Source organism: Channa argus, chromosome 10 (genome assembly GCF_033026475.1).
Source record: "Channa argus isolate prfri chromosome 10, Channa argus male v1.0, whole genome shotgun sequence".
NCBI classification, from domain to species: Eukaryota; Metazoa; Chordata; class Actinopteri; order Anabantiformes; family Channidae; genus Channa; species Channa argus.
This window is the reverse complement of record NC_090206.1, coordinates 12290881-12312664: the sequence shown is the minus strand read 5'-3', so window position 1 is coordinate 12312664 and position 21784 is coordinate 12290881. Positions and strand designations below refer to the sequence as shown.

The following is a 21784-nucleotide window of genomic DNA, read 5'->3' as shown; positions in this document are numbered from 1 at the left end:
TTATGCAACCAGTCTTCCTCCCAGTAGGCTGCAGCACAGAATTATGGGAAGTCCAGGCAAAGATAAAGAATCAATGATAGCCCTCCCTCATTCATAAACAGGGAGACCGGATGATAGTGATAGCATCCTTGTATTCTTGACTGTAACTCTATCTTCCTGTCTGTGCTGACAAGAGGAAAGGAATGGAAGGGAAGTCGGAGATAAAGCAAAAGATGACAGGGATGGAAGAGGGTAGGGGTTACCCAATCAGATGATACAAATGATTTTATTGCTTTATACAGTAGGTGTTTAGTGATAAACGTTTGCTGCTGCAGCCTTATCTCTTCCTTTTGTCTCCACATGTCTATAGTCCCAGTGGAGCTTAAGGAACAAACACACACTCCCTACATTGGTCATTCTGGGCCAGTCCCTATGCAGCTTTAGCCAAAGCTCCAGCTATCAATCATCCCCAATTACCGTGGCAACAGAGCTGCACCCAGACAGCCTGTGGATTGGCTATGTGACCCTTCATGCAGGCGCACCCATACACCCACACTTCACAAATGCAGTCTAACACACCATGAACATGTGACACACCATTACAAACACTTTTTTAAAGATTAAAATAAATACACCAAAACACATACTCATAAGCACCTGATGAACATGAGAAAGCACACACACGTGTTCAGTGCACTCTGTCTAAGGAGTGTTTGTGCAGAATGCAAACTTCACACTCCATCATGTGTGCAGAGGCAGGCCATATGTCTTCACTGCAGCACACTCGCACTACACACACTCGTCACCGTTTGATTCAGCTGTGCATTGTGTATGTGTGAAAACAGTGAGGAAATATTGAATTCAAGGCAACAAGGAAGCAGTAAAAGAGAGGAGAAAAGACTTGTATGGCAGAATTTAACAAGATACAAGGAGGAGACAGAGAGTTGAGATGTTAATGAGGGAACATGAGAGGTGAAGGTGAATATAAGCAATTGCTTGCATGAAGGTGTTTGTGTGGGTGTAAATATTATGAATTTAACCATAAGTAAATATTCCATAATTGGAAATGTTTTAACTACAATTGCATAGCTTATTAAGAGGAAGCTCTATGTTTAGTTTCATGTTCATTGTTTAAATCATCAAAACACAATTACCAACACAACCGTAAGCATTATTGTTTGAGTAATGTAGATCCTGTGTGTGTGTGTGTGTGTGTGTCTCGGTGTGTGTGTGTGTGTGTGTGTAACACACCTCAGCAATTTGCAAGATGTGCTGACAGTATAAAACATTCTGACACTGCCCCCTACAGGGTTGAGTTACATTTTGTGCTAGAATGGAAACAAGAAGCAGGTATAGTTCATTGTTTTTGTTTATTCTTTACACTCTCTGCTTTTTCAAACCATGTGTGCATGTGCCTCTCTCGCCCTCTCTTTCCAGTCCATGAGTCTGATTGAGCGGGGGAACCCATCTCAGAGTCTAGAGAATGTGTGTCGCTGGGCGTTCTTGCAGCAGAAACAGGACACAGGAGATACTGAGTATCACGACCATGCCATCTTCCTTACGCGACAGGAATTTGGCCCGACCGGCATGCAGGGTAACAACATATAACATACTTTTGGTGACGAAAAGCTCAGACGTACACATAGTAAACTCCCCTGCTCCTTCCATTGCCGGATACAGGTACACAGTGCCTTGTGGGTTTGGTGGTTGGTGGTTTTCTATGCAGCAGAGTGCAGGCTAACAGGCAGGCCCAGGGGAGAGGCCTTTAAAGGCAGTGGCCTAGCAATCCAGAAGCCCTTCAGCTGCCCTTGGGCTTAGCCTTCAGCATCCCAAAATCAATACACATAGCAGAGCCAGCCACAGCTTCACAATTAAAGGCAGCCTGGGACGGACAGCACACAGGGATAAAGAGACTGCCATACATAGGGGTGGAAGGTGACAGTTATATATGATATGGAGCTATGTATATGACACATACGAGATTCCCTATTTCATACTTATCGAAGCATTCCATGACCCCTCATGCCCTATGGATGGGGGGGGTCTTCCTGGAGGAAGTCGCTCCAGTTAGGACAGAAATTATTAATCACAGCATTAGGATGATCTCTCAGAGCAACTTTGCATTTGCAGTGACTTTGTCCCCAGTCTGTACATTTGAGTATGAGGAAAAAACAATACATACATGTATGCAATTAGACAATGTCATAACAAAACAGTGAAAAATTTGGATGACTATTGATGCAATTTTATTTAGGGTTGGTAATATGTTAGGTTATTTGAAAGATTTTTAATATAGTCTATATTGTAGATTTGGTGTATAATGTAATCCTAAACAAGTGACAAACTGATATGATGTTCTTTGTTAATATATGTAATGCTTATATTGAAGATGACAAAAAGCTGTTTCTTGCATCTGGGTTATGTAGGTTATGCCCCAGTGACGGGCATGTGCCATCCAGTAAGGAGCTGCACTTTGAACCACGAGGACGGTTTCTCCTCTGCATTTGTGGTGGCACACGAGACCGGACATGTGTAAGTGCATTTGCTATAATGAAGCCTTCAGGCCTGTTGACTGTACATCTACAGCAAAAGAGAAAAACTGTCAGTGAAGGGACTTTATTAATTTATTATAGTTTTGGTCCTTCTTCTCCTCCTACCACGCATTTTCAATCTGTCCCCGCTGGTTTTTAAATTTGTCCTTTTCTCTTTTTCCCCCCCTCTGTTTTCTCAAGGTTGGGGATGGAGCATGATGGTCAGGGGAACCGCTGTGGGGATGAGGTGCACATGGGCAGCATCATGGCTCCGTTGGTGCAAGCTGCATTCCACCGCTTTCAGTGGTCCAGATGCAGCATGCAAGAGCTGGGGCGCTACCTTCAGTGAGAAACAAATAGGCATACACAAACTGTAGGATTACAGGGTCAAAATTGATATTTTATGTACCGACTTCTGTCTAGTTTATATTCCGTGCCAATAATTGTGTCTTTAAGATAACATTTTTATCCCAGCTACTACTGGGCAAGAGCCTTACATTGTTGTCCTTAACATTTTATCATGGAGATGGTTATCTAAAAGTGTTTTGGCTACAACTAACTACTCCCGAATCCTAAAGAATACTAAAGCGTTACCATTTAGTTTATTGTTTAAGTCTTTTTAGGCAACCTTATTCGCAGACCTAATTTTATAACTAACAAAATAACATGAGTGAATAGATGAATCAACAAACTAAACATTTTGTCACATTTACAGTTCCTATGACTGTCTCCGTGATGACCCCTTTGACCACAACTGGCCATCACTCCCTCAACTTCCTGGTTTGCACTATTCCATGAATGAACAGTGTCGCTTTGACTTCGGTGTTGGCTACACAATGTGCATCGCGGTAAGATAACCCAAAAGTATGATCGGATCATTTTACTAACATAGCCAGAGTTTACTAACTCTTACTAACTAACTACACTATCAATGTGACGGACAAACTGAAGGCAACTTCCGTGACAGTTGCAACCAACAAACCTATGTCTACCAACTTAGCATCATTTTAATAACTGAAATGATGTGTAATTTTACGTTAGATACATTTTGAGCTCTAACATTACCCTATAGTGAACTGAACCAAGAACTGTCATCTATTAGTGATCTACAGTGTATTGAGGCACACATACAGCACACAGCTATTCTGATGTCCTCTGCTTTTCTTTCCCGGCCATTGGTGGGATTGACATCTTGCTTAAAAGCAGGTAATTGGTTTTGGTAGCCATTTAATTTTAGTTATTAATGATAATGATAAATATTATTAATTTTAACACTCTGCTTAACTTTGTCACCACAGTGCCTTTACATGAGCATGACACAAACAGTATTTTTGTAAACACAAAACGTCATACACTAGACAACATTTACCCACCTGCAGCATCTTGCCAGGAATCTTAGCTTCCCCCTTCGAACCTCACCTGCTGTATGACTGTGAAGCCACTTTGGCACGCTGTTGGAAAGCTGTTGCTTGTTTGACAAAAGGGGTTGTTTAGGGGCTTTGCAAAGATTGCTAGATTACCTTCTATTCTCTTGTCAAACCCATTCCTCTCAGCTACAAAAGGCGGGCCAGTCAGGAATGCAGGTAAGGTAACATGTGGCCCGTCATTTGTTTTCTCAGAGTTTCTTTTTCTATTTGTCCTCTGAAGTTGTAATTGTTTGTAATGTTGCTCCTTACATTCCTTTCTTTACTGTACTTTGTTTCTCAGTTCTACCCATCATCATATTTTCGACGTTAAGCTGTGGGATTCTAAAATGCTTCCATTTCAAATAAAGTGGCTTTAAAAGCCCTACAAACAAAGTGGGCCAGATTTACTTAAAAAAATGGCTTTGCACGATGGTTTTCAGCTTGCAACAGCAGTTTGTGTGTACTCAGCATCTAAAACAGTAGCTGTGTAAGAATCGGACAATATGATACGTATCATGATAGGGGTGACATTTGAATATTTTGCGATACTGTATTGTAACCAGCATATTGATATAATCTGAGTGAAACTTGTTTACTTTTTATTTAATCAGAGCCGCGCAAAATCAGAACATCTATCTAGTCATCAGTGGTTTAGACACAACACAAAATGAACGACTCTGAGCCACCACATTTTGCATGTAAACTTTTTACAATTTATAGTGTTTGCAAGAATAGTTACAGTGTCACAAAACAAAATATTGCGACATTCAAGTCTATTGTTATTGTTTTTTCACACCCATACTCATTACCCAGTCAGCTCCTGGAATGCGCCCGGTACTGAACCTCCAACGCACTCGCTGTGACTAATACAGAGCCCATAGGCGCACTTTAGAGGTGGAAATTGTATGTGGTCACAAACCTCAGAAAAGAAAATATAACACAGGGATTCTAATGATAAAACATTTACTTTGCCCTTTCGACTGAAATACAAGCTATTACTCAGAGTTTAACTCATGATAATATTATACAGCAGGTTTTACCATATATGTTATTTTATTATAGTTACAAAGCAATAAACATGGTAATTGGCAAGAACAAATTGGATGAAGCTTAAGAAGGAAATACTGGAAAACGTCTTTTATAATGTCTAAAAAATGTCTAATTTATAATTAGCAGGCTTAAGGATACAGTATGTAACCCAGTCTCCAATCAAGACTCAGTTGTGGCTCTTGTAAATCCCATCTGCACCAAAGGTCAAGGGTTGAGAATTTTCCCTACAAAATAGCATGACTTCAGGAAATCCAGCTGAAATCCATAATCATCTTTATGCAATACTGAGTAAGACGCATACTCCAGAAAGTCAAAATTAAATAAACCCAAGTCTCCAGCCAGTTGTGACTGCTCAGAACGTACAGCATGTGTTGCGTCACATCAGAACAATTTGGTAAATCTGGCCCTATGACTCTTCATTGGCTATGGTGCAGTTCAACAATTGAAGAGAACTTTACCCTGCTACCTTTCCTGCAAATCTGTGTTAAATCACTGCAGCACTGGCAGGAAGAGCCTTATTATATTGGCACACTCATGACTATATAACAACTGGAAAAGGCTGGTAAGATGTCTTTCTCAATAAAAAGAATAGAACAGAGGCTGTTTCACATGTTTCGCTTCAGCTTTTAGGATCCTCCAGTCTGATGTCATTGGTGAATACCTACCACAGTCTAGCCATCGTTTGTGAGTCACCCTCTGACCCATAAAGGGCCCCTGGGGTCATAGTGGGTAACAACGTTTGTGGAAAAGAGGGAGGAGGGCATGGCCCCACAGACACTGGACTGCAGGTTACTTTGGTGGTTTCCTTATCATCATCATTGATATCAGACGAAGAGGAGAATTTGGTCTTTGATCAGTGTCTGGGGGTATTTTAGAGGTCACTGAGACCTCAGTTTTTGGCCTTTAAACCTTTTGCCCTCTGACCTCCCCAGTGAGCTAATTAAACTCTCTCTGTCTCTTTTTCTCTTCCTCTCTTTCTTTCTCTCCCTATCATCCCTTGGTTTGCATGAATGGCTGTGTGTTTTCAGTGGAGCCTAGTGTACAGTGCAGTGACACAGTGACAGGGTTGATGTTGTTATTGTTATAATACTGTTAGTATGTGGTTATTGTTTTTGTGATATCTCTCTTCTGTTTTTAGTGTTTAGGCTCATTCCTGCTGTTTTATGATGGTTGATTTGTTCAGTGAGGGTCAGTCTGTTACTTAGTGATTGTGCTGTATGTTAGGGCTTTTAATTGTAAGAAGGACTCTTTCTCTGTGCCCCACAGTATCGTACATTTGACCCATGTAAGCAGCTGTGGTGTAGCCACCCAGACAATCCCTTCTTCTGCAAGACGAAGAAAGGACCACCCATTGATGGCACCATGTGTGGAAATGGGAAGGTATTTATACACAATGCCATTTAAAAAAAAAAAAACAATAATTTGATGTCAAACTGTATCCAAATAGCAACCGTGTGTTGTATTCTTTGCCTGTTGCAGCATTGCTTTAAAGGTCACTGCATTTGGTTAACCCCTGATATCATAAAGCAAGATGGAAACTGGGGTCCATGGAGTGAGTTCGGCCAGTGCTCCCGCACCTGTGGTGGAGGAGTACAATTTCGCACACGTGATTGTGACAGTCCTAAGTATGAAACCTCTGATGCACTGACTCTTAATAGTGATTAGTGCAGTAAGGCAATTGTTCTATTAACATAAAGTACAGTGTAGTTTCAAATAAGTTTTTAAATAAAAGCCAATACATTTTAAAAGTGAAAAGCTTCACTTCTAGAAGGAATTAAAAATGTATGTGTTGCCGGTCTGCATCCTTTTCAGACCAGCCAACGGAGGTCGTTCGTGTGGGGGGGCAGGATACCAGTTCCAGATGTGCAACACCAATGAATGCGAGGATATCTATAGTGACACACGAGAGGAGCAATGCCGTACTTATGAGCCTCCGTTTGAACTCCACAGCAACAAACACCACTGGCTGCCTTACGAACACCCAGACCGTGAGTTTAAATCTGCACAGATGGACTCAGAAAGAAGCTAAAGATCATGACAGAGATGTCAATCTGAGAATGACAAAGCCTAAGTAGAGGCTGAGAAAAAGCAATGCATGCGGAAAAAAGAAGAAACACATAATTCTTAACTGTGGTGAGGTTTTAGAGGTTCTGTTCTGTTACGGTCATTGACATCAGGCTGTCGGACTGACTCTGGGTATGACTACGCCCTCCCATAATAACACCCCATATCTTTGGAAATCTCTTCAAAAACATGCATGTTTAATCCCACTGTCTTCTCATTCTCCCCCCACTGGCTGATTTAAACCTCTCAGACCTTCTCTTCCTCTACTTTTCTTCATGTATTAGTTGACACATAAATGGGCAATCGTTTAGTTTTTCAGAAGTTGTGTAATGTGTGTACATGTGTGGCAGTCAGCCCCACCTTGTTTCTAAGTGGTGTCACTGCTTTTCTGCTACTTATTACATTATCATCCAACTAAAGGGCATCACTAGACAAAAGTGCTGAGCTGTCTCCATATCTAATCGGAGGTCATGCTGCGCACACTGGGCTAAGAGGGGCCTTGCTAAATTGTTTCTCAGTTCTTATCATTTCTAAATGCCATATTTTTAAACAAGGCTTTCTCAGTCTCAAATTATTTTTCCATGTGTGCATGTATGTGTGTCTGTGTGTGTGTGTGTGTGTGTGTGTGTGTGTGTGTGTGTGTGTGTGTGTGTGTGTGTGTGTGTGTGTGTGTGTGTGTGTGTGCGTGAGAGAAAGAGAGAGAGAGAGAGAGAGAGAGAACAGGGAGGTGAATTGAATTCCATTCATGGTCTGTCATCTCCTGAAGTCCAGACAGTGTTGGAAGAGAAAAAGAGTTCATGCTCTGTGTGAAATCGTAATATTTGTTTAAGATGTTTGACACACGTTGCTTTTCTGTCTCTGTTTTATACCTGATTCAACAAACATACTGTCAAATAACCTCGAGCAAACAAATAGCAAATTTAAGGCTGCCCTGTTTGACTCGCTTTAATTTACCATTTAGAGGGATTCATCCAACCATTTCTATCACATTAGATCTAAATGCCAATATTGTTTTCAGTATACTTACACAGAGGAGATAAAATGCCCCCTAGATCAAGTCATTGTGCTTATTATGGTGGGTGTCAGGGGCTCTCAAAACATTTAAATAATATAGCTTACTTAAAATTCTAAATCCAAAACATTAAAGGATGTGGAGCTGGTGAGATAAAGAACATCAGAGGTACTTAACAAAGTAGGAGTTACTTTGTTCAGCTTTTAATGTTTTATTGCAAAAATAACAAGTTGAAATTAACTTCAGGGAGAGCCACAGCCAACAAAACAAACCAAACAGCCCTCAAAAGATCAACGGCTTTCAGCTCGTCCCTTCAGGGGTCGCCACAGCACAATGTGTTCTGCATGTGTTCTGCAACCTTCCCATGTTATCTGGATTTTGGACCAGCACCAGGGTGACCCTTGGTGTCTGGGCGGGGCCCTACCTGGTGGTGTGGGATTTAAACCTATGACCTACTGCATCCCAACCCAATGAGCCACCAGGCCCCGATAAACTGAACACCCGTAAAGTACGAATAAAAGCAAACTTGTAACTAAACTGAGGGAAAAACAAATGTACAGCTCTTAATCTAAGTCACTATTAACGGAGATAAAAGGAGCAAAAGTGACAAAAATTGCAGCAGAACAGAGACTCTGGCAAACAGTTGAGTAGTATTAAGTAAATTAACAACAAAAATAGCAAGTCGAGTGACTGAAGTTTGAAAGTAAAACTCAAAAAGGCTTTTGTTTCAACCACAGCATACAAAGAGCTGAGATCTAAGTCCTGACCTGACAGCTGACAACAACATGGGTAACCAGGCGGTGTGCCCCCACAGAAATGAACAAGAAGCAGAGTAGTGAGTCCCTAAGACCTGGTGGACCACGGTTGGGTTCAAGTGTCCAGGTGTTAGCAAGTAAAACTTGTGGGGGACACCAGAAAGACAATCGATAAGACATTTACATTTACATTTAGTCATTTAGCAGACGCTTTTATCCAAAGCGACTTACAAGTGAGGTACAAGGCAAGCAAAAATCTAAGTCAAGGAGAAAACATCAAAGCAAAGTCCTATCAGAAAAGTGTTCACAGTTCGTGAAATACCAGTTCAAGAGAGCAGAAATTTATTTATTTATTTATTTTTATTTTTTTGATTGTTTTTTTTTTATTAAAGGGAACCAAAGGACACATAATACAGTCCCAACAGTGGGAGAATTTAAGACACTTTTAAAATGGTTCTATGTCATTCGGGGCTTAATACACTGTCTTTGTGTGTTTTCAGCCCAACCGAAAAGAAACATGTTTTCACGACATATTACAATTCTACAGTAGCACGTCTGCCACCTGTTTATTAGTGTCATAGTACTAGAAAACAAGGTCTTTGGATTATGTCCATTTGTAATAAACGTGATGAAGTAGGAGTGTTTATTCCGACTGGGATACACTGCCAGGTTTTGTCTCTAGAGGCTCGTACAGTTGTAGTACTGTATGAGTCACACAGGCCGACAAAATGAGACACACGACTCTTATTCAGAAAACAAAAAATAACAACATGTTGCTTGTAAAGATGAAATCATCAGAATAGGGCACAAAGGTGCCAGTCTGACAGTTATTAGAATAAGTGGGTAATTTTTTTATGTGTCTGTGTTTGTTTCCCAGCTAATAAACGCTGCCACCTGCATTGCCAATCCAAGGAGACACGAGATGTGATCTTCATGCAGAGATTGGTCCTTGATGGCACACGGTGCTCATACAAGGACCCGCACAGTGTGTGTGTGCATGGGGAGTGTGAGGTGAGTAATGTTACGTGTATGAGCGATGGCAAGTAGGTGTGTTCTGATCTACATGTGGTGAACCTTATATGTTCTCATGAACAGAAAGTGAGCTGTGACGGTGTGGTGGGCTCCTCGAAGCAAGAGGACAAGTGTGGAGTGTGTGGAGGTGACAACTCTAGCTGCAAAACCTTCAAAGACACCATCACACGCACTGCCAAGAAACAAGGTAAGTCTACACTTATGGTCACAGTAAACCTTTTCTAAATATAGAACAGACTCGACTTGGTTCCTTCAGTGTTGTAGCTTTCTAACATACGGGTAAGTACAGTACAACCAATTGACCAGTGTCCCTTTTTTATAGGCTGGATTTTGAGCCTCTCAAGTCTTAAGTTTAGGTAAATGACGCCCTCTAGAGGAATATTTGTAACACTGTTCAAACCTCAGTGGCATAGGACTTGACATGGTCCCATTTGAGTATTGAGCATTGCTAACAAGTTATGTCGTTCCTTTCTGTTAGCCAATCTTCCATGTAAATTCTCTAAACATTTCTTGTTGTTGAAAACCTGTTGCACAAGGTCTTTACTAGATTAGCTGAGACTTTATGTCAGGAAACTGTAAATTAATTATTTTTTAATTAGTTTCTGATGATTTGTCATGAGCCAGATGTATGTGTTTCATTTCAGGTTATTTCAAAGTTCTTGAAATCCCCAGAGGGGCGAGACACTTACTGATCCAAGAGCTGAAAGCAACCTCGCACATATTAGGTATTTGAGACACTATTTTTCCTTTAGGCGTGTGCATGTCTACATCCTTGTATTTCTGCTTGGTATTAATAATGTGTATTTCATATACATCTACAGCTGTGAAAAATGTGGCATCGGGACAGATTTTCTTGAATGGGGAAAATGAATGTCCAGAGTCTCATTCGGTCATAGAGAAGGGCGTGGAGTGGGAATATGAGAACGACAATGACAAAGAAACGCTACAGACAACTGGCCCTCTCAGACATGGAGTTCTTATCATGGTAAATAAAGGAACATAGTGCTAAACATTACTATGTTTTTGGTTATGTTTAGCGTGTCCAGCATTTTCTGCTCACCATGGCACCTAAATTACACTCAAAACATCACCCTTTGTCTGAAGTAATGTCTGTTATCCCTGGTTTTCATTTATATTTCTAACTCATTTTATGTTGGTCTCTTTCTCGTTATAGATAAAATCACATGGAGATGAGAATGTGAATATGTCTTATAAGTACATGATGCACATGGACAGTGACTTTGCCATTCAGAACAACATGCTTGTCGAAGACAGTGCCTATGAGTGGGCCCCAAAGAGATGGACTTATTGCTCTAAGCCGTGCGGTGGAGGTACAGTACAACAATAAAAATGCTTGTTGCCAAACTGTTGTGTCTTTTGTGCGTGTTACATACTTTTCTCTTTGTTTCTGCAGGAAATCAGTATATGCGTTATGGCTGCAGAAGAAAAGTTGACAGTAAGATGGTTCACAAGAGCTTCTGTAACAAGTCCAACATCAAACCAAGAGGAGACATCAGAGACTGCAACCAGAAGCCCTGCCCTCCACCCATGTATGCACTCATCACATGTCATCAATACATATAAATATAGCTGGGGGAATCTAACAAATCTGACACAGATTCCTTTAGGCTTTTTTCTACATTCCTCTGGCCTTTATCACTCCTCTTGTTCTCCAGTTGGGTGACAGGAGAGTGGCAGAACTGCACCAAACCATGTGGGAAGACAGGCATGCAGATCCGCTCAGTCAGCTGTTTCCAGCCATTAGATGACAACACCACTCGCTCTATCCACAATAAACACTGCAATGATGACCGTCCCGAGTCCCGTAGACCCTGCAACCGACACGCCTGTCCAACCCACTGGCGAGTCGGACCGTGGTCACAGGTGCGGAGCTTAAATGTGGGAGTTTAAAAAATTAAAGAGAAAAATAGAAAGTGGAATTTGACTATTAAAGTTTTTTGCTGGAAAACACTTACTTCTGAAGCCCAACAGCTGGTGTTTTTGTCAATGTTTTAAATATTACAAGACGACTCCTCTGCTACTTCTTACAGTAAACGATGGATGATGATTTAAAAAGCAGCTGTTCTGTATATGTGCTTGAAATACATATGCAGTTTTCTACATTTTCTTTCCATATTTACAAAATAACTTCTTATAACATGTTGGTTTGTCTATATGTCCTGTATTTCCAGTGCTCAGTGACATGTGGTAATGGGACGCAGCAGAGACAGGCTCTTTGCAACACCAGGGACAACACCATTGGCCTGTGTCTGGACAGTAAGCCAGATACCATCAGAGTCTGTCGTATGGATCCATGTCCCAGTAAGGAACCTCAAACCCATATATATTCTTCCAGGTCAAACCACACTATTTGGGAGTGGACACTCAAATGTGTTTACTGTAACAAAACTGTTATAAGGTCATAAACATAATCAAGTATCTCAGGTTGAGTTTTAGAGCTTCTAAACAGATGCAGAGAGAAATACAATAACTATTTAGACTTTGAATTCTACCTCCACTAATCCATCCCTCTCTCCTCTTTTCTCTGCAGAAGGATCATCTGACCTCAACAAGAATGGCAACATCCTGATCCAGTGGCTGTCTCGCCCCAACCCCAACTTCCCGAAGATCTCCTCACGTAAAACCTCCCTCTATAGTTCCCAGCCTGGCCTCCACAGCGGCAGCCGCAGCTGCATGTTTGTCCTCTGCTGGGCCTTGCCCATCTCTGTCCTCCTGTCTCTGCAGGGCCGGCCTCGATTGGCCCCCTGACCCGCCATTCTCCCACGCCCCGTGCCTGTGCCCACGCCCGTGAGCGAGCGGCAAAGCTTTTGCTTCTCTTTTGGGGGGGGATATTGTCTCTCTCTCTCTCTTTGTGTCTGAGACGGCTCTGACTGGGGGGAGGTCTCTGGCTCCTGTGTGTGCTAGTTGGTTCTCTCTTGCTCTGTCCCTCTATCTCTCTCTCTCTCTCCTTTGTGGAGCATTGTGTTGTAACCGCTGGCCAGTCGAAAACTCAAAAGATCAACAAAAAATTTGATGTGAAAAGTATTCGAAGTGGCGAGGCAAACTGGTTTTCATTGACACCTCCCGAGATGTGTCAGAGAGCCGTTCATATGTGAGGGACCTCCCTCTGCATTTGGCGGCCATGTTTTGCCTGAGCTAGCTGCGTGTTATCATGGGTTACCACTCCTGAGATGCAGCTGCGCTTTTTATCTTTTTGTAGCGCACTGTCATTGTGGGGAGAAACAGGTGTGAAAATAGAAACAGAAAACAGAAAAGGGTATATAAATATCTATACAGAAAAAAAGTTATAAAAAATATGAAAGCTTTATTGTGAATGTGATCTTGTCACAAAGAGGACATCTTTGCTAAAGTGCTCATCTGACATCCTGGTTCCATTTGGGGATGAGAATGGTGTGTCATTCTATGTTCCGTTCTCAGATTTACAGGAACTCAGCACAGTGACAGGAAGTGACATAAGTAAACAATTAGATTTTTCTGGAGAGGGAACTGTGAGGTGAAGTCTTAAAATAAAAATTAAGAAATAAAAAACAGGGTAGTCTGACCCCTTGAGGTTGCTTCCCATTTCACCTCATCATCAGCCATCCTCTCTTTGACTGTTATACTAAAGTTCAATAAATGCAGCTTATTTGTGCTTGCAGACTTTAAACAAATACATCTATAAATATATTTGTATTTATATATACATATAAATCTAAATCTATATGAGTAACAATAATATTAATAATGTTTTACCATGAATAAGCTGTAGCTTTTTTGCCTAAAACCTTTGGACTGCTATTGATCACATAGATCCTTGACTGTTATGTGTATTTTTTTATTGATTTTTCATGAACACAGATGAATATTTAATAAAGGTAAAGTGTTTGGGGGGGAGGGGTTAGACCTATATTATGCAGGACTTGGTCAGTTAGTTGCCTCTCCATTCTCTCAGATGGATCAGTGGTTTACTGTCACTTCTTGTTTTCTTTAAGGATCGGTTCACATTTTGTCATGCACATCTGCACCCATAATCTGTGTGTGTGTGTGTGTGTGTCTGTGTGTGTGTCTGTGTCTGTGCGTCTGTGTGTGTTGGTGTATGAGTGCATCTGAGTGTTTGTCTGTGTTTATGGGTATATGTGTATTATGTGCGTGAGTGAATGAGAAATACTTGTCTTGTTAGTGTGCTGGTCCGTGCGTGTGTGTGCTTCATCATTTGGGTTTATACACATTGCAATCAGATACAGAAATACCTCATAAACTTTCATTTGAGAGCGTCCAATGATCTCATTTTATTTTGATGAACATTAACCATATGAAAAATGCCTTATCTTGGATTGAATGTAATGGCATTTATCTGTGAAAGAGATGGCTTTACTCATTTAAAGTTTCACTCGGAATAGAGGCAGCTTCAAACCAACTTAACAAAGTCACACCCGCCAACCAGACCTACCAAGGTGACGTTGGACCATTGTCCAACTACTGGGAAGGGTTTACAAAGGGCCTAGGGTATCGACACATATGGCATCTAGGAAAAAAAAAAAAACACTTCAGACTTGTCATTGTATTGTGATCACATATTTCTGTTGTGACTATGTAGCGAGCTATCCAAGGTTTCCTTCTGCTGGAGTTGGACTGTATAAGACCAAGCCAGACCTAGCAGTGCGATACTGTATATAACATTGGTGTTGACTGTATTTAATAATGTTCATGACTGTTATCTTCTTCTATAATATTCTATACTATGGGTAACTGTTTTGTGGCTTCACTGGCCTGCTGCGTGGGGCTGGCTAATGTTCGGCTAACGTTCAAGAAACATTCAGATGGACTACGTGCACTGCGTCTATATGCACTTTGATTTATCAGGGAAATTTTATTAATGTTTTGTAAATGTTTCATATGACACATAATGTGCCATTCCAGTTTTTACATCATCATGGAAATTATGTACTTTATTTAAACAGCAAATATCATTTAGTACTTCATGTTTGTTTTTGTTTCTTTCAATCGATAAACAGACTGGTTGATTTCCAAGTAATGAAGTGTTTTACCAAAGTGACTGTGAACTTGTAACTTTCGATACAGTTGAATTATTTTTCTTAAGAAAAGAATATATCTATATATTGAGTGGGGGGCGTACATCTCATTGTTTCAGTTCCTGTCATTCTCAACAGCAAAGTTGTATCAATAAAAATGTTTTAAAAGTGTGATCCTCTCTCACTAGGAATGTTAGATTCATTGTCAGAGAAAATATTTTACATTGCCAGGAGTACACAATTATTTTTACTAGCATGGCACAAAACTGGTATAAATGAAAAATGTTGGACACCTGAAGCAACAGCTACACAATGCTGCATGAGCAAGAGGAAGCCAGAATTAGATCTCAGATGTTTTTGATATAAATTCTGACTTAAATCACAGTTATCTTTACAACACAAGACTTGCCACTGGTATTTTTCAATTTCACAGTTGCTCTTGATGTTTGGGTTTCTCCTTCTTTTTCTTCTTGCATCTTCTGCTAATGGTCTGGCTTCTCTACTGTACTCTGCACCGTGTGGAAGCACACACATGTACTACATAACATGCGCATAAACCCCACTACTAAATATATTTTGTTGCTGCATATTTGTTCACATACAAAGGCCTTGTTTCTGCAATCAGACACATATACACACACCCCTACAAAGTGTCTACCCCTGGCCTTCGCCCAGTCTTAGCTCTCTGTTCTCTCCTTCACAGGCCAACGTTGTCATGGAGACCGCTCCATCTTCTGCCGTATGCAGGTGCTGAAGCGCCACTGCTCTCTACCGGAATTCCAGCGCATGTGCTGCAAGTCCTGCAGCAATGTCACCATCACAGATCTTCTATTCAACTCCACCTCTAATTCCACCTCCATAACTTCCATCCACCCTGGTTTTACAACTCCTTCAGCCACCATCACCCTCAGCTCTGATTTAAAAACTGCCCAAAACACCCCAGCTGTCATCACCACCATTTCAACTTCAACTGTAGATCTTTGGAGCATGACTCACCCGCCTACCTTCACCTCCTCTGTTTCTCATTCCACCCCATCCTCACTCAGCACCACAGAAAGGATCGGCAGTTATCCAACAGTTACAACAAGCATTTCTTTCCTTTCTAACACATCTACCACAGTAACTACCTCAGTTCTTATTCCCTCTCGCAGTGTTGTGCCTCATTCCCTGCCACTTGTCCCAGACATAGATGAGAGGACAGATCCACAGTTACCGAGCACTGCAAATACTCCACCAACACCTGGTATGATAAGTACTACAGAACTTCAAGCAACAACCAGTACAGCAATGAGGAATCCAGCAAAAAGCACAAAAACAGACAATCCTCTAAAATCCAAGCCAAAAAAGAATTTTCCACAGAAGAAAAACCCCAAAAAGACGATTCCCCTAAAGATCAATCCGAAAATAAATACTGCGCTGAAAAATACTACAGCAAAAGATGTTCCGCCGAAGGTCAATCCAAAAAAGAAAACAAATTCTCCTCCAATCAAGAATACTTCACCCAACAGCAACATCAAAAAGATTAAACAAGTTTCAACCCCCAGAGTGAGCACTTCACCAAACACAACTCCCAAAATAACCACTCCAGCAAGAACTGCTCTCAAAAAGGCCACTCCACCAAACACAATTCCCAAAATGATCACTCCAGCAAAACCTGCTCCTAAAAACACTTTTCCACACAAAATAACTAACCAAAAAAACAATCCAGACAAAACCACTCTTAAAAATAGTAGTCCAAATAAAGCAACTGCTAAAAAGACTAGTCCAGACAAAACAACTCCCAAAAAGACCACTCTAGAGATAACTAATTCCAAAAAGACTACTCCGGCAAAAACGTACCCCAAAAAGACTACTCTAATGAAGACTATTCAGACAAAAAATCTCAAACCCACATCCAAAAACGAGGTTCCTTCAAAGACCAGTTCCAAAAAGAACATGCAGCCAAAGACAGGAATGACAAGACAAACTCAAACAAATACGAAGCCGAAAAAGAGCCCAAAACCAAAAACCAAAAATCTTTTAAACTCACAGGCCAAGGTTTATCAGAATAAAGCCACGGTGAAAAAGAAAAACCCAAAGGAGAAAACATTATTGTATTTCACCGCAGCACCCTCTCTATATAAAAGTCCAGAACCATCCAGTGAATACTTTGCTTCCACTATTTCCTTTAGTACTGATGTATATGGTATAACAACAAACCTGCCTTCTCCTGAGCCAAAAATCAATGCTACATTCGTCAGGAATGACACAGCAGAGGAAACTCCACTGTGGCACCATGGCAGCACACACACTGAAGCAACCACACCCAGCTCATTCGAGGATCTTGTAGCACCCACTGATGGCATTGATTTTGATGCTGTTACGATGTCCAGTGGAACCATGCCACTTAGTGATGTCGGAACGACCAGTGGCAATGATGTCACGGTAACCAGCATGACCATCATGAATGGTGATGACATCACAGTGTCGCATGGAAGTGTGGGAGTGGCCACTGAGACCGTAGTACTGGACAATGGCCTCGCCATGGTGAGCCCAACCATCAACAATGAGGATATGAAAAATCTGGACTCCTTACCCTGGTTGGACCTATCTGAGTACATCCCTGCAGGCGTTCCCTTGACAACCTCAGACCTTGCAAGCACCTCAACTACTACCGCCTTCATTCCAACAGCAGGGAGAACAGCAATTACAACGACCGCCAGCTCTATCCAAACATCTCAGCAAAAAGTTAGTGAGAACACTGAAAATAACTCCATTGACATCTCATACAACAGGATCATCAGCATGGACAATGACATCTCTCAAAACAACCTGATCCCAAAGTGTCGGGTCAACCTGCGAGAAAGAACCAGGAACAAACGCATCCAGGAGCTTCTGGAGGAGAAACGCAACTATCTTCTCAGGATGAAGAGAGGCCAAACAGCACAATAGGTCAAGCCTCCTCATTTCTCTTATAGAGATGAACCATCGCTTTACAGACTTTTGTAAGCCTTTCCGCATAAGACAAACTTTCATATCACTACTATAACAGCCAGGGCTGTTTCAGCGAGAGAATAAAATGTCCAAATGTTTGAACAGATGCTTTGAAAAGAGATAAGCCCTTTAGAGTACAGACTGATGCAGATTTGAAGCAAATTGTCTTGCCTGTGTAAACAATAATGAGAAGCAGAATGGATGAAATGTGTACATCTTGTTTGATCAGCACTTTACACCAAGCTTTTATCCCTCCAAACCACCTACAGTCGTGTTTGAAGATTCATCCAATGAATGTTGTTAATAAGAAGTAGTTTAGTTTGCAATGGTATTATCCTTACCGGCACTTATGGAGCAACAAAATCTACCACTTAGAATCCAGATCACTATCCTATGTTGTGTTACAGCCCAGGACTGCAGTTCATTTCCCCCAAAGGAATTGGAATATATCTCAGCTCCTAACAGCCACTGTAAGTTAGATGGGTCCATGTTTACACAGCCAACACCCGGAATACTCTGTATACACTGCAAATTGGGAATTTGAAGGTTTAAAAGCAAGACAATTTCCAAGTCAGTTTCAAAATCTGCCGACATTGTATTGCCTTTTCCAAAAGCAAGCGTCTGTCTGACAGCTGGAGGGCTCTTATTTCTCTTGAAGTTAAGATAGAGTGAGGAAGACCGGTGAGGGAGTTGCCAAAACACTTGTTGCTTTCTGGATTTTGAGGGGAAAACATTTTACTTTGACATTTGTTTACCTTTTTAAATGGTCAGTAAAATTGTGGTGCTTATTTTTGTCAATGCTGCTAGAAGCAATGTCCTTCATGTATATACAAAAGACAGTACACACAAACAAACAAACACACACACACAGACACACACATATATATATATACAAAATACATTTACTTGTCTTCTAAATACATCAGCAGCAAAGCTTTGAGGGGCCTGTATATTTTCTTCTAAAAGTTTATTATTGGTATATCTTTAACTTGCAGCAACTGCAAAGCACCTATGGACTTTTCTGTATGATACATGTACATATGAAGAAGAACTTAGTGTTTAATATTTATTAAAGTTTCTGTCGCTGTGGTATTTTGCAAATTGTAAGTGTTTGTGTGATTTTGTTCCAGTAACAAATACCCTGCTGCCCACCTTTTCACTATACCCAGTAGTATTCTTGTCAGTCTGTCAATCATACTGTGCACCTGCTAAATTTCACTCAGTTAAGGTTAAGTTCATCAAATTCTCAGTCATACTTCAGTCATACTGAAAGGCTCTTCACCAATATACAATAATTTTAACTTTAAATCCATGGTAATGCAACAAATGGCACATAGGTGGTGACAGAACATCTGTATTCAAGTCCATTTAGTCAAAACAGGCTTTTGTTTCTGTTTATTTAAAAGAAAAGGCAGTGTATCAAAGCCACTGTAAGTAATAATGTTAAAGTGATCACAGCCCATTATATGATTAGAGACCCATATAATCAGTCTCTTCATTCACTATGTTACAGGTTTCAAACTGATAACTTTACAAAATATACAGACAGGAAATGACTTGCCTACATTTTTTAACAATTACCTCTTTTTTAAGGAAGGTTGTAGCAATAGTGACAGTGATGATTTAATTGATTATTTTAATATGCAAAAAGTATTCATTATATATGCAAGATTTCAAATTGACCATCAAATCTTTGTATCTTTCATAAACTCATGAATTGTTATTTCATTGTGTTTGTTTCCTGGCTGGTTGTTTTCCAGAACTGGCCTCAACCACCTCTAACGTGTCCATGCCACTATTGTTACAGCTATTAATGGTTCCACAGTGTCTGTCAATACATCTAAACAACATGACTGAAATCCTTATTAGATTACTTATAAATGCTTGTCAAGAACAGGGTGCAGCAAATTGGGACAGAGTGGTCAATAGTTTTAGCTGTCAGTTATGATTTTTCCCTCCTGGGATATAAACAAAAAAGCACAGGTTATGTTCAGATAATCTTTGTAAATAAAATGTAATAATGTTATTCAGTTGATACCTCCCTGTCCTTGGGATAAAGTAAGTCCAAAATAGAGAGAAAACTTGTATAAAACGGAGGAAAATATTTGTTGAAGTGCCCGTCTTGTTGATTTATTCAGACCAATAAGAATAAATAGACTGCAATCATGCAGAAATAAAAAGTGAAAGGGGAAAGTATGCATGGCATCTACTCTGCGTGTGGGACATGATATTTATTATTAATAATGAAAAAACACTGCATTTTCCCTGTAACTATAATTAGGACCTCAGACATGCAAATTGTCAACCTCGCCAAAGGGTTTCTTTTCACTGGTCTTGTGAGTTTAATTAAATCCTTCTCTTAGGATTTTTTTCTTGTTTAGTTTTCCCTTAGACACAATGGAACTGGATTCATCTTTTAGGTAAAACTAGCTTGATCACGATGGTACTCATACTCAAATAGTACCCATTTTGGACAACTTTCCCCCTGTGCTTTGTACTCATATACAGAGATACATATACAAATGATGGAGATAAAATAGCAACAAAATTAACACCTTACAGTCTAATGCAGTTGTGCTTTCTGGTGGCACTTGAATCTTCCAATATAATAAGCATGATAAGCATCACGAACATATTTATGGAGCGTGATTGTTTTTTGCCTTGTGTTTATTTTTCCCAAACATATTTTAGCACAACTTCTTGGAAGAATTAGTTGCTTTCTAAGCAAACAACCCTCTCTGCCCTGCAGAGAATGACTATACTGTATGAGAATTTCTTAGAAACCCTCTGGCAGCTGAGTTACAAAAATCAATGACTATGTTCACCAATCAGAGCCTTTCTATTTATCCAACCCTTAACTCAAAGTGTTCAGTGCTCTTTTCCTAGACACTGAAGCTTTTAAAGCCAGAAAATATAAGCATCAATTTAAATGTTACTGCCATAAGTGGATGAGAACAAGATGATTCCAGACAAAGAGGAAAGGTGTATTAAACACAACAGAGGTGACGCTCCCTATACTATAATTTTATATATATATATATATATATATATATATATATATATATATATATATATATATATATATATATATATATATATATATATATATATAAAAAATATGCAATTTTTTACAGTATTGTTAAATTACTGTTAACATCACTGAGATAAAAGCTGGAAATAAGTAAAACATTACATATTAATATGTGTGTGTGAGAGAGAGAGATTCTGAGTGAGTTTGTTTGTGTCTTTGTGTAAATTTAGTTCCTTCTGACTAGTCCATTAGAGCCAAAAAAAGCAAAGACTCTTTACAGGTTGGATTGGAAGCAGACGTGACTAATCTGACTCACTGCCACCAACACACACACACACACACACACACACACTTAAAGGACCCCTTCACTGATACTAAACTTTCTTATTCTGGGTCTAGTTTGAGTAGTACATGTGAATGAATGCCATTAAAGTTCCATCTGACTTCCCTTCATGTATTGTGTGTGTATTTGTGGCCAATCTGCTTTTCCAAAACTCCCACAGATGACATTATCAAAGCTCCAAATGATGAAAAACTCCTCTGGCTGATGCGATCAGGAGGAGTTTTTCAGCTAGAAAGAGAGCAAGCACTAATTTACATTTACACCCTAAACTAAAGCCATAGAAAGCAATTTGAAAATCATTGAAGTCATCCTTTAAAGGGCTGGAAGTTGTTTGTTAGTTATTTCATACAGGCACAGATTGGTGACAGGAGGTTGTCCTTGTGTATATGTCCTCATGTGAGTGGTTATGTGAGCTTACAAAATATTGCATACACACTGTACTATTTATGTCATATCATAAATATATCAAAATATGTACCTTTTGTTTTCTACTAATAGTTATGGAACATTAGCATGTATATTTACGGATATTATGAAGAAAACGTTGCCTTTTAACCAATAGTACCCTACTATGG

General features: G+C 40.1%; 1 protein-coding gene across 3 annotated transcripts in view; it reads left to right on the top strand.

Annotated features, from left to right (window-relative positions):
- Nucleotides 1-19046, top strand: part of LOC137133704 (A disintegrin and metalloproteinase with thrombospondin motifs 2-like) — a 107681-nt gene extending 88635 nt beyond the window's left edge. The window contains exons 6-23 of one of the 3 annotated variants that reach the window (XM_067517541.1): nt 1417-1573; nt 2406-2511; nt 2712-2855; nt 3226-3358; nt 4064-4093; nt 6233-6346; nt 6446-6591; nt 6779-6954; nt 9675-9808; nt 9893-10016; nt 10474-10554; nt 10651-10814; nt 11004-11160; nt 11244-11379; nt 11506-11713; nt 12022-12151; nt 12381-12467; nt 15566-19046. In XM_067517541.1, the coding sequence (XP_067373642.1) occupies nt 1417-1573; nt 2406-2511; nt 2712-2855; nt 3226-3358; nt 4064-4093; nt 6233-6346; nt 6446-6591; nt 6779-6954; nt 9675-9808; nt 9893-10016; nt 10474-10554; nt 10651-10814; nt 11004-11160; nt 11244-11379; nt 11506-11713; nt 12022-12151; nt 12381-12467; nt 15566-17793 (4455 nt within the window). In that variant the 3' untranslated portion in view covers nt 17794-19046. The remainder of the gene's footprint in view (nt 1-1416; nt 1574-2405; nt 2512-2711; nt 2856-3225; nt 3359-4063; nt 4094-6232; nt 6347-6445; nt 6592-6778; nt 6955-9674; nt 9809-9892; nt 10017-10473; nt 10555-10650; nt 10815-11003; nt 11161-11243; nt 11380-11505; nt 11714-12021; nt 12152-12380; nt 12468-15565) is intronic. The other 2 variants (XM_067517543.1, XM_067517542.1) reach the window with 2 other exon arrangements.
- Nucleotides 19047-21784: the final 2738 nt, after the last annotated feature.